At 42.7% G+C, this 27,516-nt stretch overlaps 1 protein-coding gene across 20 annotated transcripts in view; it reads left to right on the forward strand.

Moving 5' to 3' along the window:
• The window catches only part of RBFOX2 (RNA binding fox-1 homolog 2), a 272,051-nt gene that overhangs the window by 121,878 nt on the left and 122,657 nt on the right, over positions 1–27,516 (forward strand). The window contains exon 1 of one of the 20 annotated variants that reach the window (XM_059402125.1): positions 2,039–2,110. The exons of the other annotated variants lie outside the window; for them this stretch is intronic. Within the exon in view, the coding sequence (XP_059258108.1) occupies positions 2,096–2,110 (15 nt within the window). The 5' untranslated portion in view covers positions 2,039–2,095. Of the gene's footprint in view, positions 1–2,038; positions 2,111–27,516 lie in introns of those variants that run through there. 20 annotated transcript variants of the gene reach the window in all.

A 27,516-nucleotide genomic window follows, 5' to 3' on the forward strand; every position in this document is an offset into this window, starting at 1 on the left:
CTATAAAATTGATTATGGATGTTAACAGTTTGTAGAAAGTCAAGGTTTGTTTTCGCATTAGGAAAAACAAGGCTGTCTCAGGTTTAGGCTTGGAAGTTCTTACTGCTCTTTTGTACTGGAAATGAGGTAATCCTGCCTTCAGAGGAAGCAGAGACAGTTGGGCATAAAGAAAAAGAAAAGGTTTGGGTGAGGCTGAAAACACCTGCCCCACCTCTCCCAAGTTTAAATGAGCTGGGAGTTGAGTAGGTGGGAGGAGAGAAAAGGTCTTTATTATAAGCTCCCGGCCGAAGGCACATAGTGAGTGGGGAAGGAAAGGAAAAGTGACTTGAGCCCTACGGAAAAAAGGAGTTCCACTGCAGAAGGCCCCTCAGACAGGAGCATTACAGTGGGGAAGGATTAGGTGGCGGAGAGCAAGTGGACCTATCCCAGCGGCAAGGCCGGCCTTGAGGGTGAGGCTTACAGACCTTACTTGGAGATTTTACAAGCACAGGAGAGCCGTCTCAACATGTCTGAGGGGAACAGAACCCTGAGGCAGCTGGAAGGTGGTAGGCCTCTTGTTTTTGTTTTGTTTTGTTTTGTTTTTTGGTCTCATATTGTTCTTTCTTTAATGGAATGAAGTATTCCCCAAAACACAGAATCCTTGGAGAGTGTATGGTACACCTACTGTGTGCTAGGTACTATACACAAGACTCCGTGGCCAAAATTAGATGGGCTCTGCCCTGAAAGATATGGATAAAGGAGATAAGGTTGGTAGGTACAGGAATGCAGTAGTCACTGGCCCAAATGGTGAAAGCCATGTTACAGACGCCTGCCTTGCAGAGGAGGGAGGGTTTCACATGCAGCTGAGGTGGGCTGTTGGATTCGAGCGAGCGGGAAATGGGTAGGAAGTAAGGCAAGAGCATGGGCACTGGTGTATGGAGGAGTCAGCTATTTTCAGAATCAAAACCACTAGGACACATGATTTGATGATACTTGTTCACTGTTGAAGATAATGGATTCGAATATGCCTGGCGTATCAGAGGTACTAAGTGTTTGAACGGCACTTAGGGAACGTGGTCACCAGGAGCTTGACAGATAGTCTACACAGTTCTGTCATTTGATCTAATTACAACTACTTCACTAGGAGTACTAGACTACGCAGTTTTTGGTTGAGGAAACAGGGGCCTAGTCTTAAGTTAAATAACTTTCCCTAGGCCGTCATGAGAGTAATTGTGGACCCAGCTTCCAAACCCGTGCTTTGTCCCCCGTGCTGTTCCCCATGCCTAGTGAAGAGTCTGCAACGTGCTAGGGGCCCCGAATCCATGTGACTCTAAACCCTTGCTTGTCCTCTCTCCCTTCAGAAAGAAGCTGTCTGTGTTGATCTGAACTAGGGCAACAGTGATAAAAAAGATGAAAGCCTATTCAAGTTTACATGTACTTTTTCCTCTGTTTTAAATTCAGAATTATTTAGAAGAGTGGGGTGAGGCCAGCATTGCAGGGAGGGGATACAGGCTCTGAGCAAGCTCTGTTTGCGCTTGGCTTCTGAAGGGGGGCTCTGGAAGAATTGGACGAAGGGGAAACTTGACTCAACTCCCCTTGATCTTGGAGGGCAGAGTGTTTTCATTGCTTCTTTCATGTTTAGAGAACCCATCTTAAACTAGTTTGTGTCTAGCATTAGAAACTGGTGCTGGTGGTTTATTACTAGCCCCGCCTATCCCTGCCTTTTGCAATAATCTCTGTGAGTGATGATTGTGTTTCTAGAAGTAGAATGACAGAGAGAGATTCCCTGAAGGCAAATAGAGAGAGTGCTGTACACTCCAGTTCAGACGCACACGGGGCTGGGAACTCCCAGAGAGAGGGAGAGGAGCACGGGCGGGGGGAGAGGGAGGGGGAGAGGGAGGAGAGAGAACAACAGAACAGTCCGCTGGAGAGGAGGGAGGAGGGGGGAGGAGACCGGTCCTTGTAGATTTTTAAACTCAAGTGATTTGGGGGGGTTTCTCCCCACCCTGAACACTTGCCCCCCCACAGTCTGGCACCTCCTTTCCTGCAGTTCACTGAAGTGCCTTTTTGCAGTCCAGGATCAACTGACCGCTGAGTCTGAGCAGCCGGGTCTGACATGATGTACCTCTGGGTGAGTACGGAGTGCTGTGGCTGAGGGCTTGCACTTGCACATATAAGGAGTGGAAAGCTGCGAGGTTCGGCTCTCGCACAAATGGCCTTCCTCTCAGAGCACAGACTGCCACATCCCTTCTGCTCCCAGGTGTTAGGTTTTTGAAACCTGGCAGTGATTGTGACATTGGTTGGGTTTTTTTTTTTTTTTTTTTTAAATGTTGTTTATCTTGTTAGGCTTAGGCGTGAGGGTGAGCTCCCAGTGCGGTGTCATCCCCGGGGCTTGGTAGGGTTGGAGAAGGCAGATGGGGCAGGCGAGCTGAGCCAGGCGCTTCAGGACCCGCGCTCCTCCTGCTGGGTCAGGACCCACTGCTGTTGTGTGTTGGGAGCACTGTCTTTGGTAATCAGACCATCTCTTCAGATAGCGAAAGCCAATGGGTGGCGTGATTCTTAATTAGGAATGAGCGTTTGTAAGTTTTTATCTAAAAATTTTTATTGTCCTTCACCATAGTCTTATGAAGTAGGTCACTGTTGTTATGAAAATTTTATGAGGGAAGTAATTAAGTCACACAGAGTGACTTGCCCATAGTTAGAAACCAAGTCTGTAGCAGGTAGAATAGTAATTAATAACTAGACATTATAAAGCATTTTATATTTGCCAAGAATGAATACCTTACATTATTTTAATTTATCGTGAACTATGACATTGTAATTTGGGATGAAGAGAAATATGCTGGGGTTGGAGAGGTTTTGAAATTGTGAGATGGGATAACTTTTAGGGGAATGACAGGGAAAATAATACAAGAAAAAAAACAACCCTTGCTTTTAGTTGTGAAAATAAGAGCATCTATAACCCCTGCAAAGATGGCGGCGCCCTCTCTGGAGCAGACAGCTGTTGTGTGTTGCTAAGGGAGCCTCCTCGACGTGATGCCCTTGGCTACCTGCCAGTTTTTGAAAGTTTCACTTTGCCCTTTGCCCTTCAGCCTAGATGTCTGGAATTGCAGAAACCTACTTGGCTCAGGCAGACTAAATTTATAAATATCAGAAGTCAAAATTTTAATGAGGTTTCTGGAGATGGAGCTTGGTCACTGTGTGTGTGTGTGTGTGTGTGTGTATGTGTGTGTTGGGGGATGCTTCTTTTTTGATTCTCCCTTCATATTTGAATATGGCCTTGAAATGTAATTTCCTCCTCTCAATTGATTTATTTTTCTGGTGTTTATAAGAAGTCAAAGAACTCTCCGACACACTTTACGAGCTTTAAGTAGTTTTTTAGCTTCCTGTGAGCAAGGTCTGTGTCAAGGGTCTTTGTGGTCTTGGTGGTGGGACTGATCAGCTCTCTGTTGACCAGAGGATGAGTTTTTCAGTCTTGATTTTTTGGAAGAGGAGTTACGAAAGGAAACAAATTGAATTAATCTTACTTCTACTCATTAATGTTTGGTGAGAGCAGACAGTGGTGGTCTCAATTGCTTTCTTTGTGCTTATAGTTATTTGTGAATTTATCTCAGTTCCCTGAACTTAAAGCCTTAGAACAGAACTTCCCCACCAAAGTACCAGATATATTGGACTGCGATACACATATGCCGAAGTAACTACTCCCCTCCACACTTGGACCAGCAGGTGGGGCCCAGGACTCTCCTGGTCGCTTGGACCACAAGCATTCTAGTTTACCACTTTGTGCCTTAAAAATATTACAATTGTCTACATGTGCTGTGACATCTGAAAGAGTAGCACTGTCCAGAGGGCAAATGTGTGTCAACTCTGTTATTATCTGCATCGTCTCTCCCAATGCCCCACACATATGTCGAATTCAGTGAAAATGTCCAGAAGGAGCCTTAACTGCATAAGAACCCAATATAGAGAAGGACATCGAGGTGGTCTGGCGTCAAGTGGGGAGGCACTGAAGAGGTTTGGTGGGGGAAATTTGCTGACCACACAACGGGAGATCAGAGTTTTGTCTAGGCCGGGGTGCAGCCATGTGACACTGGGCAAACATTGAGCTGCTCCGAGCCCAGTTTCTACATCCGTAAGATAATAGAACTTCTTCTAATGCTCCGGTCTGTGATGTGAATTTGTGTAGCAGTACATATGCCAGAAGGACACCCAGTTGCGTCAGAGTGTTTGGGTCCTGCTAAGCGTGAGAGGACCAGGAGGTGTAGTCATCCCTGTTCCTTGCTTGGTTTGTTACCAGCAGTGAGTTCCAGTACTGTTTCTCAGAATTCTAGAAAAATTACTGAACTGTGTTCAGTCATCAGTATGTCTGAGTGGTATTGACATTCTCAGAACCTGAAGAATAGATTCTGAGGAATCTGAAGAATAAAAGAGCTCTTCCAGGCATTTTGGTGTGTGTAGTTGGACGTGGCTTCTTCATTCGGTTCCGTGTCTAGAACTCTGAGGTGGGGCACCATCTTGTGCTCTCTGTGCATGTCTCTTTGCCAGATCTTCTCCCCACTTTCCTGTAGAGTCCCCTTCCCTTTTAGAGAATTTGCTAGCATCAGTAGACAGCAGGGTATGGCACCAGGAGCATGGGTTTTGAGACTTCACTGGGCCTAAATCCCACCTCTGTCATTTCCAGTCGTATGGCCGTGAACAAATTACTTAACCTCTCCGAACCTTCGTTTCTTCATCTGTCACAGAGAGAAAATAATAACCTTTCATGGGGGTTATCATGAGAATTCGAAATCATCTAAGATGTGTTGAATGGCACATAGTAGATGCTCAGTAAATAATTAGTGCAGGTCAACTTTTTACTTTGAAATTTGCATGGACGGGCTGCTCTCCCCTCCACCCACCAGCATTACCTCTAGCAAATTAAGGAAGTGTTTGACTTTGTGTAGGGAGAACTCTGATAAACACACACTAGTTTCAGGCGAAATATCTCCCCTTAACCAGTATTTTAAATACCTGTGACTGGAGAACCTACCTTTAAGTTGCCTCCTGATGGAAAACATCCCCATTTTTTTTTTTTTTTCAAAAAAAATTTTTTTTTTTACTGGTGTGCGTGTGGGAGTGTACAATACTGGTAAACACTCCTTATATCCTTTATATTCTCTCTCTCCTCTTCATGGCTTAACACAGGGAGGAGGGTGGCGCGAAGGGGAAGGGGAGGGCGGGCGGGAGACACATAATTCCTGTAGTGATGGAACTTACTTGTTTGATGATTATACAATTTATATCCAGTAAACAAAATTACAGACCATTTATTTAAATTCCCAGAAATTACGATGTGTTCTGTCTGAGCTGATCTTAGCTAGTCTGGTTCCAGTCTCTCTTACCCGTATTCTCAACGGCTGAACTTGTGGATTTCATTTGAAACTGTTGTTTTGCCATAGTTCAGTCCTTTCTTCTTAATAATTCCGCTCAGCCAACATTTAACGGAGGCCTGTGATGGGCAGAGGACTGTGCCACCAGCTGGTACAAAGACAAAGATGATTAAAGACTTCTCATGCCCTTGAAACATTTAGAACACAGCAGCTGTGAGCGTGTGTACACAGATAATAATGATTTTTGTATGATGCTCTTCACTTAAGAAGATGCTTTTAGATGTTATCTTATTTCATCCTCACAGCAGTGCTAAGGGCTACGTATCATTGCCTCTATTGTACAAGTGAGGAAAGATACTGAGAGAGAGCACGTGACGGGAAATGGCAGAGCCGGAAGCTCAGTCCCATCTGTTTTTAACTCTATGGCAGTTTTTCTTTTCACACTCTCTTCTTTGGGGAGAAGCTGATGTTTTTGGCCATTTACTTTAACTGTTTGTTTATTGAGTGGTAGCATATATGTCAGGCAAACCACCTCATTTAGTTCTCAGCACACCTGGGAGTTGGCCATTAGCCTTCATTTTACAAATGGGAAAAGCAGCACCTTTAGTCACCTGGTAGTCACATAGTTGAGAGTTGGCAGAGGTGGGATTTGAACCCTAGTCTCTCTGGCCTCAGAGCTTACTGCACATGTGTAACATCTTCTTTATTTGTTTGGTAGTGTTTAGTTTGTCACCACTGCCATTTAGCACGCTATGGGCTAAACTAGAGAAATGAAAATAAGGTACCCTGAATTCTGTTTCCATATCCTTCAATTACTTGAGATAAGTTAGGTAGCTATATAGACCTTGGTTTTCCAGGTTGTAAAAAGAGTGTGGTAGTTCTGGGAAACATTAATGGAGTCATCTCAGATAAGTGATCCGCTATCTTATAGTAAAGTCTCAGTAACTGATGCTTTATCCTAAAACGTGGAAGCCACAGACTGTGAGTCTGAAGACAGAATTTTTGGTCCAGATAAAGCCATTTACCAGTGTATGACCCTTCTAGCTTTAGCTTTCTTTTGGGGTGGGGGAGGGGCAGAGAGTAAGGGAGAGAGATAAATCTCAAGCAGACCCCGACCCCCATCCCCCAGCCTGAGACAGGGCTCAGTATCACAACCTGAGCCAAAACCGAATCAGACACTGAACCGAATCAGCCACCCAGGCACCCGCAGGCTAATCTCTTAATGCTCACTTTTGGTCACAACTTTGCCATTCTAATTGGTCTGCACAGTGAGAAAACTAGACTGAGTAGTGAACTGCGTTTCACAAAACACAGAAACAGTTCAATTCAGATAACACTGGAGGCCAGATCCTGTGAATAGATACTTGGCAGTGAAAAGCCATTAAAAGATTTTAAGTAGGATTGGGAGTAGGCTGAAGTGGAGTTGATAATTAGATTTGTTTGGTTTTTTTTTAAAGATACCTGCACAGATTAGAGGGAAGTAAGAGTGCAAGGAGAGGCCAGGTGTTGGTGAGTAATACTGGAAGTGGCAGAGAATGCCAGAGACCAGGGGAACGTGTGAGAGACATGCCCAAGGTAAACTTGACAGCATGGGGGCGCTCAGTGGGGAATCTACTTGAGGATTTTCTCCCTCTGTCCCCCCTCCCCACATGCCCTCGCTCTCTCTCAAATCAATAAATAAATCTTAAAAAAAAATTGATGGAATGTTGTCAGCATTTGGAAGGAGGACCAGGGTTTTTAGAGGAGGGAAACTGAAGGGGATCATGAGTTTGATTTGAATTTATTATTTTAGGGTAACTTTGAAAAGTTCAAGGGGAAATTCTGCTTAGATAGTTGGCTACCTAGGTCTGGAAATATAAGGGAAGATAGAGGTTTAAGCTATAAGTTTGTGAGAAATTTGCATGCTTTGGTAATAGAACTACGTGTAGGTATGATGATGGCTTAAGATGAGAATGTCCTAAAAAACGGCAGAAAATGCAGAGCAAGAAGAGAAATTAATGTCTGGTAGAAGATGAACCAACCCTCGAAGGACACAGGGAGCAAGGTTCTAGAGAGCTAGTTCTTCAGGAGGAAAACCAGCACGCTAGGAAATCAAGGTAAAGGAGTGGTAGGAAGAGAGAATTGAAATATGCTGACAACATCTAGGAGTTCAGAGAAGTCTTTAACAGAAGCTGAGACAGGCAGGCAGAGTGGGTGAGGAGTAGGAAGGGTCACTGATTTTGATGATTGGTGAGATAATTGTTTATGTGGAAACTGTATGTAATTCCATGTGGCTTTTATGTGTGGAATGAGTGGAATAGTGGTGGATGAAAATTTAGAATTGTGGAGACCAGGTGATCTGAACAGTGTAAAATATGTGCTTGTTTATTCAGTAAGGAACCACTGATGGATTTTTTTTTTTTTTTAAGATTTTATTTATTTATTTGACAGACAGAGATCACAAGTAGGCAGAGAGAGAGAGGAGAAAGCAGGCTCCCTGCTGAGCAGAGAGCCTGATGTAGGGCTGGATCCCAGGGCCCTGAGATCATGACCTGAGCGGAAGGCAGAGGCTTTAACCCAATTGAGCCACCCAGGCGCCCCTCACTGATGGATTTTAAGCAGGATCAGATATGATCAGATTTGTATATTAGAAAGATAGTAAGGGGTTTCTGTTATTATTGGAGAGTTTGTATTTATATTGTGGGTGACATTGGTTTGATGCAGATTTTAAAAGCTCAGAAAACTGTAAGGGGTTAAACAAATAATTGTATTAACAATAGGAGACTCGAGTGGTTAACATACTTATTGATGACAATTATGTGTCGATCATTTTCTAAGGGGTGGGGAAAGAGCATGAACAAGACAAAATTTTTTCCCATAAAGAGTTTTTTAACTGGGAAAATAAAATTGTAAAACATGTAAGCAAATATGACTCTGAATGCTTTAGCTGGGGTGAGATAGGCCTGAATGATTAACATCCTCTTGTTAAAATATGGGAGGAGAGCATTATAAGCAAATGGAGTAGTAATACAGAGTCCTCAGAAACAAGTAAGTTTGGGGTATATGAAGGACAGAAAGAGTGGTGGTGTGGTTGGAATGTAGAGAGCCAAAAGGTTGTAGGAAGACAAGACAGAGAGGTCGATGGGCGTCAGATCATTCCCCATGATAGAGATTTGTTAAAATGGGACTGTAACGGGAGACTTCAATCAGAAGAGTGGCTTTCTTCAGGGAAAGTGATAAGGGAGGTCAGGAAGCTGTTGTAGTCAAAGCAAGAGTTGATGATGACTTAGACTCTGGAGGGCAGTTTGAGAGGACTAAAGATGGCTTGTCTGTGTGGTGAGAAAGAGGAATCTGGGTTATTCAGCTTTTGGGTTGAAGAATGAAGATGGACAGGCTGTTTCCTTACAAGAGAACAGAGAGTCCACAGAAAAAATAGTACTTAAGGTTACTCGTTAGGCTTGAGCTCTATTAGACATCCTGGTGGAGAAGTTCAGTGGCAATTTGATAGGAGTCTAGAGCTCAGAGGAGAAGTGTGAGATGGGGTTGTAAGGTTGAGATTCATCTGCATGTATTTAAAGCCTGGGTGAAGACCGAAACTAGAGAACAGGGCTGAGGCCAAAGCCCAGGGCATTGCAGTAGAGGTCTGGGAGTACTGAGAATTGGGTAGGGTAGGAGGGAGAGAAGGCGAGTGTGTGCTGTTGTGGACTCTGAAGAGGAAGGGACTGGATTTGGATAATTTGAGACCAAATAATTTGTCATTGGCCTGGTAGGATGTTGCTTATTGGGAACCTGGTAAGCGCTTTTTCAGTTGGAATCATGGGGATTAAAAAAGCCAGTTGGAATGGGCTGGTTTGTTAATTGGTAGGTGAGGCTGTTGAGATAATGAATGTTTAGTTGTAGAGTGGAGCAAAGAATTGGGGCAGGGACTGGATGGGTATATATATAGGTTCAAGGGAAAATTTTGAAATTTTAAAAATTATTTTAATTTTTAAAAATCAAAATAATATGTATTTTTTTTCTGTAAATGCCTATATATGAAAAAAATAGAAAAATACATATACAAAACTCATAATGTTTGCCTCTAGTAAGGATAAATGAGATCAAAATAGCAACACTGGTGTCAATGTGAGCTTAAGCAATGTCTTTTTTTTTTTTTTTTTTTTTTTTAAAGATTTTACTCATTTATTTGAGAGAGAGAGAGTGAGAGAGAGCAAGAGAGCATAAGCAGGCTCCCCGCTAGCAAGAAGACTGTTGTGGGTCTGGATCCCAGGACCCAGGGATCATGACCTGAGTTGAAGGCAGACACTTAACCGACTGAGCCACCCAGGGGACCCATCGCATTATCTCTGATACTCTAATTTTTATGGCAGTGAATTCATATATTTGGGGTTTTTTTTGGTAAGGCCTTTTTTTTTAATTTAAATTTTACTTAGTTAATATACAGTGCAATATTGGTTTCTGGACTAGAATTCAGTGACTCATCATTTACATACAACACTCAAGGGGAGATTTTTAAAAGATAGGTGGTATTTTTTTTTTTTAAGATGTTCTTTATTTATGAGAGGGGGGGATAGTAGAGAGGGAGAACGAGGAGCAGACTCCCCACTGAGCAGAGGAGCCCCAACATGGGGCTCCATCCCAAGACCTTGAGATCATGACCTGGGCTGAAGGCAGATGCTTAACCGACCGAGCCACCCAGGCGCCCCTAAAAGATAGGTGGTATTAAGGCATGTTTTATGTCAGGAAAGAGCCAGTTGAGGGGAAGGAATTGAGGATGCCAAAAGTAAAGAGGCTAATGGCAGGACCAGCATATGTTACCCAGCACACACAGTGGGATTGGCCTTCGATAGGGCCAGAAGCAGTTCTTTCTGGCAGCACTGTTCTTGGGAAGAAGAGGGAGTCCTATGGTTGTGTCTGCTTTCTTTTTAGACACAAGATGAACAGAGCTGAAAACGGCAGTGTAGGGAGTGGAGAAGTATTGCAAATTTAAGGAGTGGGGACACGGTGTGAAATAGTGGTCCAGCTCAAAAAAATGGGAGTGAATTTACTAGAGAGGTGTAGTAGGCTTACGATCTGTATTCCTTAGCCTGAAGTGAGTGCAGGCAAGTCAGCCCTGTGATTTTTATCCAGCAGGCTTCTGTTGTTTAGACACAAGGGAGGAATGTATAGGTAGTTGCATTCACCAGGAGTTGAGATTTTATTAGATGAGTTAGATGAAGAGAAAAGGGGGCAAAGGAATTAAGGCTTTTGAAAAAGAATGTATATGGTGTTGGACTCTTGAATCCGAACTGGCTTAGGAGGGAAGTAAGAACGTGAGGTGGGGGGAGGTAGGGGGAGTAGAAAAGTGGTAGGGTCCTTGTATAGCTTTGAGGTCTTCAGGAGGTTGGAGAAATGTGGTGTGGGAGAACTGCTCGAGTGAGCAGACTTGGTATAAAGGTGGTGTGCTCCAGCTGCTCGAGAGGTTTGGACATGGTGTTACTGGTGATGAAGGTGCCAGGATGTGGTGCCAGGTGGGGGTTAGGTGAAGCAGCAACAAAATATAGTTGGTGCTAAAAACATGGAGTCAACACAGCTAGGAGGCTAGAGTGTTGGGTGAATCACATGGCGGGTGGGGGGGTGGTGTTGAAATTGTCAAGAATGATAAAACTAATAAAGGAGAGAAGAGAGGGAGCCCAGTGGCAAGGCTGGAGGAGATGGTCTCTGTTCCAAGGGATTTGCAGTTGGGTTACAGAATGCCTGTATGGTCCAACACTCTATGGTAATGGGGATCAAGGAGGCTGGTGGCTCCCACTGAGGTATACAAGGAGTGGAAGAGAAGCTTTTACTGCAGTAGAAGGAGGATTCTCAGGGGCAGTTAGGTTTCCCTTGGAGCAAAAAGGTGAAGGGAACAGCATGGAAAAGAGAGTGAGTATACAGGAGAGTTTACTGAGGATGGCTCATGGCTTCTGGGGCTTGGGAGGGCAGGACAAGCAGGTGATGGAGTCACAACAGATGTGCACAGCTCCATGAAGTGAGCCACCTGGAAGTCTTGGACCTCTGATGATGATCGAGGTGAATGAGGGTATGAGCCAGGATGGGATCGTTCCAGAAATCTCTTGGAAAAAACGGGATAATTAGTTAAACCTTTAAGCCAGAGCAGTAGTTCTCAAAATTTATAGTGCTTTAGAATGCTACAGATCACTGAGCCACACCTCCAAAGTGTTAGATGCATTATATCTGCATTTGGGAGTTTGCATTTCTAATAAACTCCCAGGTGATGCTGATGCTGCTGGTCCAGAAATTTTATTTTGAAAATCAGTAGTCCAGGGAAAATACTCGTGGTGAAGTAAGAAGCTCTTTTGAACTGTAGCTCGATGAAGTATAGCCTGGGCGATGAGCAGAGGTTTCCTTGGAACAGCTGTGTCAGGCTTCTCCGACTTCAGCAATTGAAGGAGGAAGTGAGTATATAATAGTTTTTCTCGAGGGATAATAATTTCTAAGTGATTATCAGCAAACATTTGATGATCACCAAACATTTATTGAGTATCTGTTTTATGCAGCAAAATGAGGATCCCAGGAGTTCTGTTTTCTTTCTCAAGGATAGTGAGGTTAAAGGGGCACAGAAGTCAAATAGGTAAATGACCATATACTGCAGCAAAGGTGACATGCCAGTCCCTCCTGTTGACAACCGCCAGGTGTGGGCGGTTGTCAACAGGAGCTCAGAAGAATGGTCATTGAAGATGGGATTGATCAGGGAAGGGTTTCATGAAGGAAGTGTAATTTATGGTAGATCCTAGCAGAACCAACAGAGACAAGCCAGATGGAGAATTGACACAAGCAAAGGTGTGGAGTCAACAGTGAACATGAAGCTTGATGACTGCGCCATGAGTCCCATTGCTTTCGCAGCCCAAGACTCCATTGTCTGTATCATTATAATAATTTTCTAATGGGCTTCCTGGCTTCTGTTCTTTCCCCCCAACTCCTTCGCAAAGTCGGTCCTCAACACAGAAGTCAGAGTGACCCTTTAAATGTCACATTATATTGCTTGCCTGCCCCAAACTCCCCGGTGGCTTGGGCTGTCACTTAGCAGAGAAGTCAGATACCCCCCTGTAAGGCCCCATATGACTGGCTCCCCTGGCTAAGCGTTCTTCTACACTGGCCAGTCTTTGAACATATGAAACACACCCTTGCCTCGGCGCCTTAGCTCTTGGCCTAAACCCCTGCTCTTTCTCCAGATATCGTCAAGACTGCCTTGTTTGTATGAAATCTGTTCCCTTGCCCTGTTGTCAGGTAGCACAGGCACCCTATACAAATGTTAATTCCCACCTCTCTGCCCAGCGTTTCTCATGTTTTCCCATCTCCGTTTTTCTCCATAACACCTACCAGCATCTGACTTGCTGTATATTTATTTATTGTCTTTCTCCTATGCTCCAGGGAAGCCCTGGTATTCTGTGTGCGTAGAATGGTACCTGACACTAGTGGGCACTGACCGGGCATTGGTGGAGTGAAAAGAAGGGAGGAAGTAAAGATTGGGGAATATGAAGAGACCAGTTTACTGGGAGAAGTAGGAGAGGGAGAGATGGCTTAGACCTGGGGGATCTTGAAGACTAGATCACAACCTGTAGAAAATAAGAAATTCTTAAAAAAAAAAAATTCACTACAGCAATATTTAACCTTCTTGAAATAGAGCCATGTAATTGGGTTCTAGGCACAGAATGGTTTGGTGGGGAGGCTAGAAGCAGGGAGATTACTATTGGGTTGTTGTTGGGTAATAACCCCGGGTTTTTCAGGTATGAGATCAAGATTTAGATCCCATTTGGAAATGGGAGTAAAATTTTTTAAATAGGAATAAAAAGTCTTATGCATGAATGTAAATGAGTAGTTTGCACTTGTGTAAGAGAGATGCCTGTTTTAATTATGTGTGTTTTAGGGAGCCTGGGTGGCTCAGTGGGTTAAGCCTCTGCCTTCAGCTCAGGTCATGATCCCAGGGTCCTGGGATCAAGCCCCGCATCGGGCTCTCTGCTCAGCGGGGAGCCTGCTTCCTCCCCTCTCCCTCTGCCTGCCTCTCTGCCTAATTGTGATCTCTGTCTGTTAAATAAATAAATAAAATCTTTTAAAAAAATGTATGTTTTAATACTCTTTGTTTTGATATGGTATTTAACCTTAAATAATTTTCTTTTGTCATGTTTCTTTTACTTAATTAATAATTCTTTAAAGATTTTATTTATTTACTTGAGACAGAGAGATACAGGGAGAGGCAGACGGAGAGGGAGAGGGAGAAGCAGACTCTCTGCTGAGCAGGGAGCCCGACGTGGGGCTCAGTCCCAGGACCTGGAGATCATGACCTGAGCCGAAGGCAGACGCTTAACCATCTGAGCTACCCAGGCACCCCTTTCGTCATGTTTCAATTCAAAATATGGAATTTTGTTTTAAAATTTATATGTTAAAGTGTAAATTTGGAACCAATTAAGCAAATGCACATCTTTCTGAATTTTAAGTCGTTCGTTTGGAGGGCTTGAAAATTAGTGTGGTCAGAGCACACATATGAGGGGGTGGAGGGAACGTACCAACTCCCAAGACACATTTTCTTGGGTCCCTTAGTTTCCTTTTACGGAGAGTGAAGTACATTTTAGGAGTTGTAATCTTCCTTCACAACTCCTTTTTTCCCTTCTTGGTTCTGGAAATGTGCTTTTGAAACTTAGGATCTGGTTTCAAACACTGCATTGTTGTTCAGAATTAATACCCTCTTCTGAATGGGAGCTTGCTCCTCCCCTACCCAAATGCTTTTTCAGAATCCCTCACTGTTACTAAGTGAGATGGCATATAGTACTTGTATGTAAGGCTATCAGAGAATAAATACTCACAAATACTGATTGAAAGATTAATTAGATATTCTTAAGATAATGAGCTGTGTATGTAGCAAAGTGTCCAAATAAAATATTGGCTTTTGATTCTACTCAAATCTGTAAAGTTCTGTACTCTTACTGTGTATTAACTCATTTGGCATTTTACTTGCTTATATGAATCTAGATCGTTAATTCAGACATTAAATAAATCAAAGCTTATCTTTCATTCTTTAAGATAACTGCTATTTTTCCCAAATGTGAGATGAGCCCTTTAATCACTGGCCGTTTTAGCTGGATTGCCAGATCCATGAAAATCAGGAACGACTGATTATAGCTTCATTGTGTATTACATCATATGCTGGTTATAGTTTTGCTTCTGGCTCAGACCTTAACCTGCAGTGCAATTATCACAAGTCACATGACCCTTATGGCCCATGTATCTCTTCTGTCAAATGGGGATGCTACCACTTACCTAGTTGGTTGTTGAATACTATTTCTCAGATGAATGGGCATCTAAATTAAAACAATTTTAATGCTTTATTCTGTTTATTGCACTTGTAGTTGTCAGATAAAAAGCAGTATATATTTTTTTGCTAAGATTGGATTGAAAGTCTCACAAACATTACAGTTGAAAAGCAGATGCTGGAGTAGGGGCCATGGATATGGGGGAATCGTTGCTCTTTCGTATATGTTCTCATCTGCTATATTTCATTAATTCCAAATATATATCTTAATCCTTTTGTTTTCTTGTTTAATTTATTCAGTTTATTGAAAATAAGTTTCTTGGCCTCATTGAAAGTCAAAATCTCATTTTGTGCATGTTGTGCACGACCATCTTCTCTGGCACTGGGTGTTTGCAGATTACATCCAATACCAGAGAACTCTTCAAGGTTGTTAAAGACAGTTGGGATTGGAAGAGAGAAGGGAAAAGAAATTCCCAAGTGCTTCCTGTGTGTGAGGTCAGTGCTTTCACAACTATTATTTTTTATGTTCCATTTTTCATCTTGGGATTCAGAAGCAAGAATCAGGCCCAGTAGTCTTGCTTCAGAGTCAGTACTCCTAACCAATAATGCTTTCTGCTAATCTGTGATAAACCAGGATGGTCCCCAGCGATTCCTGCCTCCTGGTATTCATGCCCTTGTGTCATCTCTTGCCTTTCAGTGTGGGGTGGGCCTTAGTGACTCACTTTGAACTAATAGAATATGGCAAAAGTGACGAGATGTCATGTCCAAGAGATGATGGCAAAGACCATGGCTTTCATCTTTTGGATGCTTGCCCTTCTAGCTTTCTCTCTTTGAGCTCTTGCTTTGGAAGGAACAGGCTGCCGTGTTGTGAGTGGCCCTGCAGAGAGGCCCACGTGGCAAGGAGCTGGTGTCTCGGGCCAACAGCCAGTGAGGGCCTGGGCCTGCCAACAGCCAGGTGAGTGAACTTGGCAGCAGGCCTGTGTCAGTCCTGCCTGGAGGTGACTGAGCCCAAGCCGGCACCCTGCTTGCAGCCTGTGCCAGACCCTGAGCCAGAGGCACCCAGCTAAGCCTCGCCTGGAGTCCCAGTCCACAGAAACCATGAGATAATAAGTGTTGTTTTGTGCTGCTGGGTTTGAGAGTGAGTTGTTACACAGAAAGAGATAACTGCAGAATCTGGTACCAAAGGTGGGGCGCTTCTGTAGCAGAAATCTACGTTTGTGGGAGTGACTTGGGAACTGGGCAGTAGACTTTGAGAAGTCAGTGAAGATGAGGGTACCTTGAACATGTTGTTTGTGAAATTTGGGGCTTTGAGGGGAATGGCCATGAGGGCTTAAAGGAATGGAAACTGGAGGAAAGGGATCTTCATTCTATGCTGACAGAAAGTTGAGCAACGCTATCTGTAGTTACGTGGAAAGCAGGCAGTGTGCCTCCTGACCTGGGAGATGGAGCTCAGGGACATTTCCAAGCAACGCACTGAAGGTGCCCCTTGGTTTCGTCTTGCCGCTTCTAGTGAAGGGTGAGAGGAGAGAAACAAATCGAGGGAAGGATTGTGAAACAAAAAAGGAGCCAGCACTTGATGGTTTTGAAAGTCCTCAGGCATTCTGTCTGGCAAATGATAGTCAAATTTAAGTTATGGGTTCCTAGCAAAGGTCAGTTCAAGCGCACTGCCAGGAGAGAATGGTAGTCTAAAGATGAAGCTGCAGATGTGACTGTAAGACCTTTTGTTAAAGACCCCAGAAGAATCAAAGGTAGTACCTTAAGAGCCACACAAAAGACCTCTCAATTACACAGTAGGGCTTCTAGCCATTTTTGCAGCCGTGCAGGTAGCGAAGGGCTTATCTTGAAGATATTTGTGGATATGGCTTTTGTCTAATGCGGTGAATCTCATTGAGATTCACAGGAGACCTACTGCAGCTAAGATGGAAAAGGAAAAGAAACAGTTCAAAATGAAAAGAGGCTGTTGAACCCCCACCAAATTCTTCCGGCAGGAAGCAGGCCAAACAGACTGCTAAGTTGCTAAGGCATGCTACCTTCCATGAAAAAGGAAGGATGACGCAGACAAGAGCCATGGAGAATTGTTATCCCAGCCTTGAGACCTAATCAAGGAACTCCAGCATTTGCCCAGCTAGATTTCAGAATCACTGTGGACCACCGAGGACTCCTTTGTGTCTTCCACTCCCCCGCCTTTTGAAGAAGTGGTTGTTCCAATTGGAGATTACAAGAGATGCCACAGTAATGGAAACCAGAAGGAGGAGGCTAGTGAGAAAGGTGCCCAGGTACGGTGCCATTTCAGCCAGGCTCCCCAGAATGCCACACCTACTGCTTAGTCAGCTGCTTTCAGCTTTTGTTTACAAGTCTTACAGTTTCCAGAGTATATGTAAGAAAACGAAAGCAATCAGGAGATTTCTTACCAGCACACGTACCTGCCTTCTGCCCCCAGTGGCAGTAAACCTTTGGTCTCACCTGTCACTGTACGTGAAGCAGTTGCATTCCTGTAGGAGGCCAGCCACCCATTTTATCCTGGGTCCCATCTGGGCTGGCCCAGTTAGGACCTGGACTCAGCATTTCTCTCCCTTCTCTCTTTGAGATCATCAGGTTTTCTCTCTTTACTAGATTAGTCCCATTAACACACAATTAAGCTATTTTCTTTCATCCATTCAAAAATAATACTCTTGACCTCACTTCTCTGCCAGCCGCTGCTAAATTTCTTTTTCTTTAGAGCAAAACTCAAGAACAGAGTTGTCTGCATTCGCTCACATCAGTTCTTCTCCACTTACCTTCCCCTTAAGCCCACTCGGGTTCTTATTGCCACCGTGCACTGAACTGGCTCTTGTTGAGAGCTAAGACCAGGTCTTAGTCAGTGACCAGGTCTCAGTCTTCTTCGTGTTGCCTGGCCTGTCTGTAGAGTATAACATCCCTTGCTGTTCCCTCCCTCTGATAAACTGTTTTGGGCCCTTGACTTGTAGGAAGTCATACTTCCTGGTTTTCTTCTTCTTCGATGATTATGTCTCATTTTTAAAGTTGCCATACGCTGGGCTAGGTCTTAAAACTTTTTTTCTTGATTTTCTCTCATTTAGTGATTTCATCGAATCTCATGGATTTAGCTTTCAGTTAACCGGGATAGCCAGAATCATCTGTCATCGGGTCTGGTGAATTCTCTGATCTTTTATATTGTTTAACTCTTATAATTAACTTAAGAAATAAGAAGTGGTAGTGAGGGGCGCCTGGGTGGCTCAGTGGATTAAGATGCTGCCTTGGACTCAGGTCATGATCTCAGGGTCCTGGGATGGAGCCCTGCATTAGGCTCTCTGCTCAGCAGGGAGCCTGCTTTCCCCTCTGTCTCTGCCTGCCTCTCTGCCTACTTGTGATCTCGCTCTCTGTCAAATAAAATAAATAAAATCTTAAAAAAAAAAAAAGTGGTAGTGAAAATCAACTTTATTAGAAATAAGAAAAAAAATAACACGCAGCTAATTATATGTCACCCCCGTAATGACAACAAATCACATTTGAACATTGTTCGTGTTTGTTTAAAAGATTTTATTTCTTTATTAGAGAGAATGTGTGTGCACAAAGCAGGGGCAGAGGAGGAAGCTGACTCCCGCTAAGCCGGGAACCCAGTGTGGGGCTTGATCCTAGGACTTTGGGAGCATGACCTAAGCCCGAGGCAGACGCTTAACCCACTGAGCCACCCAGGCGCCCCTTGTTTGTTTTTTTAATCTTTTTTGGCAGCATCTTGTGTTTTTCTCTCCTTTTTGTATCCTCTTTCTTTCTATTCTCCGAGCCCTATGCTTATGGCTGAGGGTGGACATTCTCTCCTTAGTTCTGTATTTATTCCTGCAAGCTCAGTTCTTAGCCGTGAGAGGAATTGTCTTGTTATTCTGCAGTCTTTCTTGTGATGGAAACTTTTCCTGTCAAATTAAAGCATTCACTGTACTAATATCAATCATAATGAAGCAAACAGACAGTGGCTATCATGCAGTCTCTGGCAGGTATAGATTTTAACTCTTATCAGTGTGTCTCCCACTTCTTTAGCCTTGTTAACAGTAAAGATCATTTTATGTGATTTTTTTTAAACAAGGGATTTTTGAATCTATTAGCATTTGAGAATACATTGAGCTGAGAAGAGCATCAGCAGTTTTTTTTTTTTCGTAAGACAGAATCATCGAGTCTTTTTGAAATCCAAATAATGTGCTCTTGATTTCTCTTCCTTTTCCATCTGTGAAAATATATTGAAATTCAACCCTATTCTTCCTAACAAGAAGGCAAACTAAGGCAAGTTTTTTTTTTGCTGAGTACTACTCAGGCCAATCCCAGACCTGTTCTAAAATTGTCCGTTCTATTTATGCCGTGCGTTTTAAGTTCTGTGTCAATGCTTGTACTGCCTTTGACCCTTTGTTCTGCTCTTACTCCTTTTGTAGATCTGTACCTGTGTAGATCTGAATCTTCCAAATCTGCGTTTCACTGACAGACACTGTTTAAATTGTTATCCCCTATTTTTCTGGTTTTGAAAGCATCTATAGCTCAAAAGGCATCATCCTTTGAATGAAATTTAATTGCGTATAAACTGTCATGTATCAACCCAGAAAATTCCCACCTTATCATGAAATCGGATTCTGGATGCTAAATATGTCTCAAATAGGGAATAGCTTATTATTGCTTCTGGTTCTTCTTATATTTACATGGTCTAAGTCCAGTATTTAAGAGTTTTGTTTTTTGTGTTTTTGTTTTTCTTTTAATCTTTGATAATACATAGTTCTGCTGCTTGGACGTTGGAGTCATCCCAGACTCTTCTTTCTCTCTCACAGCAGGTCTTATTAGTTCAGCAAATCCTTTAGGCTCTGGCTTTCAGAAATGAGTTAGATCCCATCTCTTTTCACCAGCTCTACTACATCTGTCAGTACTTGCCTAGATTATTCTGATAGTCTCCTACCTGGTCTCCCTGCTTTATACTATTGACTCCAAGTAATTTATTCTGAGCACAGCATCTGTCATGATCCTTTTAAAATACAAATCTGATAATGCTCAAAATTCCACTAATGTGTTCCACTCAGAGGAACAGCCGGAGTCGTCCCTCTAAGGTTCTGGTCGAGCTGGCTCCCAGGTAGCTCTTTGCCACTGGTCCCCTCCTGTTCTTCCCATTCCGTTCTCCCTGTCCGCAAGCCGCACTGGCCCGCTTGCTGTTTCTCAGGTCTGCTGGGCACTTGGGACTTGTTCCCTCTGCTTGCGATGCTCTTCTCCAGAAGAGCGTGATTTCCTTCCTATTTCTGCTCGGATAGGACCTCTTCAGTTCATTGCTAGTCAGTCTATTTTGAATTCTCCATAGCCCCTACCATCTCGTATATGTTGTTTTTTGTTTTTTTTTTTTTTTTCCCATCTAGCATGTTTTAAAAACATCTTTTTTTACTACTTGTGTCTCCTATAGAGATGGCTGGTTTGTTTACTGCTGTATCCTCTCCTTGGTGTCTAGAAAAGTGAATGGTGTTCAGTGAATACTTGTCAAATGGGCGTTAAATTCCAGAGGTTTTCTACTTGTTACTTTTTCATTAACAAGACCATACTTAGTAACTACAGGAATTTATAGGGTGGAACTCTCTGTGTTTGTCATTCAGCCCTTCTCTCTCGTTTACTGGGACCACTCATCCCTGTGCGCATCTGTCGGTTTGTGCTGCGGAATCAGTAGAGCTTCACAGCGCCGGCCTTGGAACTGTTGACTAGGTTTCAGATCGGCCTCAGCTGCATTCTGCCTTAATGATACTTGTATCCAGGAAAGAGGAAATGTTGGAGGTGTTAAAATAAAATTGGAATTCTATTTTTAAAGACCACATTAAAAAAAATGGCACCAGTTGCTAAAACCCTTGAAAGTACCGCTCCTCCCTAAATCTCCATGGATGTCGCCACTGTCTTTGTCAGCGAATTAAATTTATCTTCTCCTAACCAGTATACAAGATGATTTGCAAAAAAAAAAGTCATTTCTTACTTAATTACATTGGCATTATTTGTAATTTGCTGCCATTTTAACTATTACGTTTTCTGTTATTTTACATATGTGGCATTTTAGGTGTGTTACTGGTTGGGTACACGCACATTCTTTTGCACTACTCCCCATGATATTACTAGGTTCTCGTTATCTGGTCTGGAAGTTCAGCCACCATTTGTAAGTGTGTGTGTGTGTGTGTGTGTGTGTGTGTGTATGTTTGTGTGCCTATATTTCTTTTAATGGGTTTTAATGGGGAAATGTGATCAGAGTTCTGAACAACAGAAATAAAATGCATTTTTAGCATGTGACACACAACATACGACTCATAGACGAATGGACCCATACAGGCGTCCATTTAAAGAGGTTTTATTTTGGGCGCCTGGGTGGCTCAGTGGGTTAAGCCACTGCCTTCGGCTCAGGTCGGGATCGCAGGGTTCTGGGATTGAGCCCCGCATTGAGGTCTCTGCTCAGCAGGGAGCCTGCTTCCTCCTCTCTCTCTGCCTGCCTCTCTGCCTACTTGTGATCTCTCTCTGTCAAAAAAGAAAAAATCTTAAAGAGGCTTTATTTTGAGATCCTAAGGGGCTTTCATCTGTAAGGTGTGCTGTGGTATATTACCTACTAAATATCAGAAGGAGAACAGTATTCCTTTTGCTTCCTTTTCTTGATACAACCTTTTTTTTTTTTTTTTTGGACATATTTCATTAACAAATTTAAGACAATTGAAAATGCTAATTAAAATAGTTTCCCTTCATATTTACAAACTCTGGGTTCTTTTTATTCTTTTATCTTTTTTGTTTTTGCATTTTAGTTTTATTTGCAGGAATTAAACCCCAGATATCAAATTATACTTTTGTAATATAAGATAGGAAAATTCTCCATGCAATCACAGAAAAACTATTTTGGCTATTTATAATGTCCAAATTGTGTTGTTTTGTGTAATATAGCTATGAATTGGTATTTTTAGTGCTGTAATTGGTCTCTTTTATTTTTATTTTATTTTATTTATTTATTTTGTCCTTTAAAATTTTTTTTATTTTATTATGTTATGTTAGTCACCATATAGGACATCATTAGTTTTTGATGCAGTGTTCCATGATTCATTATTTGCGTATAACACCGGGGGCTCCGTGCAGTATGTACCCTCCGTAATACCCATCTCCCATCCCCTGCCCCTCGGAAACCCTCAGTTTGATTCCCATAGTCCAGTCTCATGGTTCATCTCCCACTCTGATTCCCCTCCTTTCATTTTTCCCTTTCTTTTCCTAATGTCCTGCATGCTTTTTTGTCTTTTATATGTTTAGCCCATTCATTTATCAGTTTTTCAGTTTGGGAAAGGACAGTACTAGAAGGCATAATTAAAAGTGTTACTTTTGTATATTGGTAATTTGCTTTTTTTTTAACAGTGACTTTTTTTTCCTTTGAACTCTTAGGATTTTTGCCACTTTTCACGAAAAATTAAACTAACTTTTAATTATAACTTTAAAAATTTATGTTAGAGTGGACAGTAAAGCTCTTTACTTTTATTGTAACTGTTTTACCAAATAAAGTAGATTAGGCAGATTTCTTAAAATCTGATAGTGAGAATTCTTCTTTGTTTTGCCAATAAAACGTGAACTTTAAAATGTCAAGGCATAAGCTCCTAAGGGGATAAAAAGAGGTTTAGGGAGAGAGTAGGCAAGTTGGAAAGGGTGTTTGTACTTGTCCAGACTTTTAAAACAGCACTTACTTCTCTATGGTGTGGGCTGCAAACACACACACACACATGCACGCACGCACATGTGTGCACGCGCGCGTTTGAGCATTTGTTATTTGCTGTCAGTGGTGCATAGTGTGGAACTAGGTAAAGGGTGTGTTATTTTCCTAAGTACAAAATCAGGTTTTGACCATTAATTATTTGCTTGAAAGTTTACGGAGTTTCTACTATTTGTCATACCTTGTAGGGAAGGTTTGCCTTTGGAAGTGTTACCTACACCTAGCCAGGGAGTGGCTCGATCCTCATTCTCAAACAGAAAGAAAAGGGGCTAAGGTGTGTGTATATTTTAGGTTTAACAGAGAAGTTAAAACTTTTCTGTTTGAATACTTCGCCGAAGGACTTCAGTGGTTCCTGTGTTAGTCCACTAGGGCTGCTGTGACACATTACCACTGGCAGGTGGCTTAGCCAACAGAAACTTCTCTTTCATAGTTCGGGATGCTGGGACGTGCAAGACCAAGGTGCCTGCGAAGCAGGTTTCATTCCGAGGCCTCTGCTCTTGGCCTGTAGTTTGCTACCATCCCCCTGTGTGCTCATCTGACCTTTTCATGCACGTGTTGGGGGAGAGGGTAAGAGCAGGAATGCATGGGTGCACATGTGGCAAGTTCTCTGATGTCTTTTCTTGTAAGGACAGTAATCTCATCCCTTCATGACCTCATTTAACCCTAAGTAGTTTCTTAGAGGCCTGTGTCCGAATATAGCCACAGTGGGGTTTAGGGCTTTATCACTGAATTTTAGAGGGGAGAGACACACAATTGGTTAGACCATTACACTTACCTTTCTTTTCCCCCCAAAGATTTTATGTATTAATTTGACAGACAGAGATCACAAGTAGGCAGAGAGGCAGGCAGAGAGAGAGAGAGGAGGAAGCAGGCTCCCCGCTGAGCAGAGAGCCCAATGAGGGGCTCTATTCCTGGACCCTGGGATAATGACCTGAGCTGAAGGCAGCGGCTTTAACCCACTGAGCCACCCAGGTGCCCCTATACTTACCTTTTTAATTCTTCAAAAATTTGAATATTTATTGTGCACTCACCATCTTTACAGACCTGCCACTATCTAGCTTAGTAAACTCAAAGAAATTACTCTACGTTGTGAGGCCACAGTTTCTTCGATCAGTGAAGTGAAAGTGTTGAGCAGGTCAGTAGCTACTGGTTGAATACTCAACCAGTATTGGTTCCATTTTCATTTTCCTCTCTTCTTTAATTCCTTCCCTGGGGTATTTAGGATTGGGTCCTTGATGTTTTTACCCTATCGTTTTCTCTCCTCTGGTTTCTTTGTATTTTTATTCTCATGTTCTGCTCTGCCCTCTTTCTCTGTTCACCTCTTCCCTGAATTGGGTTTTTTTTCTAAGAACTTATGAGTTTCCTATATTTTTTAGCCCTTTATAAGTTTAGCAAGCAGGAGGCACCTGGGTGGCTCAGTTGGTTAAGCATCCGACTCTTGATTTTGGCTCAAGTCATAATCTTGGGGTCCTGGGGTCCAGCTCTGAGTTAAGCCCCATGCTGGGGGTGGTCTGTTTGAGATTCCCCCCACTCTGCCTGCCACCATTCATGCACACATGTGTGTGCTCACTCTCTTTCTCAAAAAAAAAAAAAAAAAAAAAAAAAGGAAAAAAGTTTAGCAAGTAGATGGAGTGTTTTATATTTCTTTCTGTTAAACATACTGCAAACCTTTAAACAATTTTAGTCTAAATTAATTGCTTTTCAATCACTTTAGAACATATCTGGTTTGTTTTCCTCTAGTCCCCTGCCCTTTACTGGGCAAGATACCACACCATTATTTCATAAAATTTAGTCTGGAGAGGCTAGGGGTATTGTCTTTCATGTGTGTTTTTACTAAAGGCTGTAGGTCATTATGAGAGTTGATGATGGCAGTGATGTATTTTTTTACTCTTGGAGAAGGAAGAGCCTTGTGCCGGCCCCCCTCCCCAATTTCTCCCTTTTGATCTGTGACATTTGAAAGTAGTTGCTCTGCAGTCTCAGTGGCTTTTCTTCTTTTGTGAATATCACAACAAACTTTGAAGTGAGCTTCACAGGATGTAAAAAAACGGGTGACATGGGTGCGAGACTTTGTTGGTGCTAAGATTTCCATGACTGATGGAGAAAGTTTGCCAGAAACAGTGTCAATAAGACTGTTGTAGAAACTAGATCATGAGTGGGGAGAGGTCTTGTCCTAGTTTTAATATAAATCCTTGGTCTGATGCGCAGAGTCTTAAGAAACCATCTGGAAGCAAATTCTGCACCCTTTAGAGCTGTTTCTTCTAGGATTTAAAAATCTTCTATTCCTACAACACACTAACAGGTATTGTGATAATGGCGGTCATAATTGTAGTGATGGGAATTAGCAGCTACCAATTTTTGAATGCCTCCTATTTGCTAGCCTTTATGCTGACCATTTTAGTCATTAACATATCAAATCCTGATAGCCCTGTGGTAAGTGGTCATGGACAGGCCACTCCAGTTTCTCCTATAAATTCTCCCAAGTCAGGGATAAATTCTAGGTGTTCCAGCAGTGCTGAACATCTATCAGTACTCATTAGTAGATGTTGAACTGATTTGGGCTCAAGTGTACCATCTTGCTTAAAACTGTCAGTCGCTGTCTGCCCTTGCACTGCCCAGCTACAGATACACAAGGCACGCAAGGTCACTTACCCACTCTGAGTTAGAAAGTTTAATCTGCCCTTATGTTAAGGAGCTGCTTTCCCACTAGTCAGCACAGTCTTTAAATAATGTGATGTCCTATTACCCATATGCCAGGGCTTAAACATCTTTATTAGATTGGCTCATCTCCTTGCCTTGGTCTTTTTGTTCTGGCCGTAGGTGGCGCTCTAGCTTTCCCTGGGACCTGCACCCAACACTGAATCCCCATTCAATTGACTGAGGGAAGTCACTCAGCCATTTCTTCCTGGTGACTTCTTAAAAAATTCATTGGATCTGGGTTTTCTTTTTCTTGATTTGAGTTTGATGGCATTCCTTCCTGTTTTTCGAGGAAAAGTCAGACTTTGCCTTGTACTCTCACACTGAGCCCCTTGGCTAAGAACGGCTCAGATTAGTCTAGTTCGCTCTGTCCTTACGACTTGATCATTTGGGTCTTGGTGTCTTCCTGCAGGAGGTCAGTGTTTTCCCAGGCTGCATCTCCAGCAGTCTCTATTTCGGTGGAGTAGCTCCTTGCACCCAGGACTTTGCCGCCATCGGTGTTGCCACTGCCACCTGCCAATGTTACGCTCAGTCAGACGCTCCATGTCCCCGTTGGGCAGAACGTCACTCCGCCCACACTGGGCCGCACAGCTTCCTTCTTGTTTTCCTTTCCTTATCATGCCTTCCTGTTTCCCTTGTTGCCCTCTCCTCCAGCCATGCAGCACGCATCCCCTCAGGAACCCCGAGGCTCCTTCAGAGTGTAGGTCTCGGAATCATGTTTATGCACTGCCAGAGTTCAGTTGCCCTTCGTCTGTCTCTCCCCAGGTACTTAACCCAAATGAAAATAGTGACCTTTTAGAACAGCTTTCAAGGGAGGTAGCAACATACCAACGCCTCTGGTGTTCTGTTGAGTGGAAGCCAACTGGCATGAAGAACTAAGAACAAGAAGACTAAACCTTTAAAATTAATAATTTGGAACTATGGAACCAATGGAAACAAGACCAGCAAGGGATGGGGGAGGTGGCGCTGCTCACTCTAATGTGAAAAATCATATATTTTTCAATAATAATAAAAGCAGCCCTGAATATATTGAGAGTGAATTGGTTTCTTTAAATTTCATGTTCTCTGTAGCCATGCCTCTCATTGCATTGGTAAGTAGACGAAATCATGTTTCTTTATGTGTTCTCTGAATAAAAGGTCAAAAGAATATAGTTCAGTAGGGGTGCCTGGGAGGCCCAGCCCATTAAGCATCTGCCTTGGCTCAGGTCGTAATCCCAGGATCCTGGGATTGAGTCCCGCGTCGGGCTCCCTGTTCAGCAAGGAGCCTGCTTCTCCTCCCTCTGCTGCTGCTCCTGCTTATGTTCTCTCGCTCATTCTGTCAATTAAGTCAATAAAATCTTTTAAAAAATGTTAAAAAAGAGAATACAGTTCATTAAACTCCTTGCCTCCAAACAAATCTTGAAGAGTCAGATGCCTGGGAGTCAATGCCTGAAATCATAACGTACCCTACTGATTTTGAGAGGAAACTGAAACCTGCTTTTATCAGCCATTTATCCAGAAAAGGGTATGCTCTGTATAAATCTAGCCGTCTCCTTCTTTGTCTACACACACTCTGCAGTATTTATGTTCATAATGTGAACCAGATAGTCTCAGTATGGTTTTGGGTTCTTTTATTGATTCTCGCATATTACAGTTCTCAGTTAACCAGAAACCCGTATTGTTTTTTTTTTTTTTTACCCACTTTGTATTATTTGCATTATGACAGAAAGGTTGTTGAAAAGCCCTTTTCTGTTATCATTTTGTTTATAGATTACTATTTTTAACCTTCTTTGAAGGGACCCTGCCACAGAAGTCCTTACTCACATTCTGTATGTTTAGAGCTAGGATCTCAGTCAGGGATGAGAAGGAGGTATATAAATCAGAGTCTAGGGATGGGGTAAGAGAGACTATTTTAAAACTCTAAGTCATAATGAACATTTCAGAAAGTAAGGCTGTTTGTGCTCTTCTGGGCTGATGGAAGATACAAGTGAGTAAATGCTGTAGGACAAGGGTGTTAAAAGTGGTTAAGAAACACTGATTTCAGGTCTGTCATTTTTACTGAGTGACCAAAAGAGTGTCTCTCTTGAAGATTGTTCAGCCTGAAGGCTGTAGAATGACTTGAGAAAAATTCAGGCATGGCCAAAAAGGGACCATAGATTCCTGACCCCATATTTTCCCTTGAGGATTTGAAGCCAGATTGGTTTAAACAACTGTTTAATAGAAAACACCACACACACACACACATACACAACAAAGATCTCTCTTAGTGGACTAGCCCCTTAGTAAGACAGTTGGAATGTTGGAGTTGGAATGTTTCTTGTCAGTTGGTCACTGATTTGGAAGAATTACAGTGGGACTAGGATTTGGGTCTCTGGCCTGCTAGCCCATAGAGGAGGAGGCAGTTGGGTTTTGTGAAAGCAGGAGAGGTTTAGAAATGAAATTAAAGGTCCCTTAATCAAGGGGAAACATTCAAAAGAGGTAGGATTAGTATGTGAGCT

Source organism: Mustela nigripes, chromosome 6, assembly GCF_022355385.1.
Source record: "Mustela nigripes isolate SB6536 chromosome 6, MUSNIG.SB6536, whole genome shotgun sequence".
In the NCBI taxonomy this organism is placed as follows: Eukaryota; Metazoa; Chordata; class Mammalia; order Carnivora; family Mustelidae; genus Mustela; species Mustela nigripes.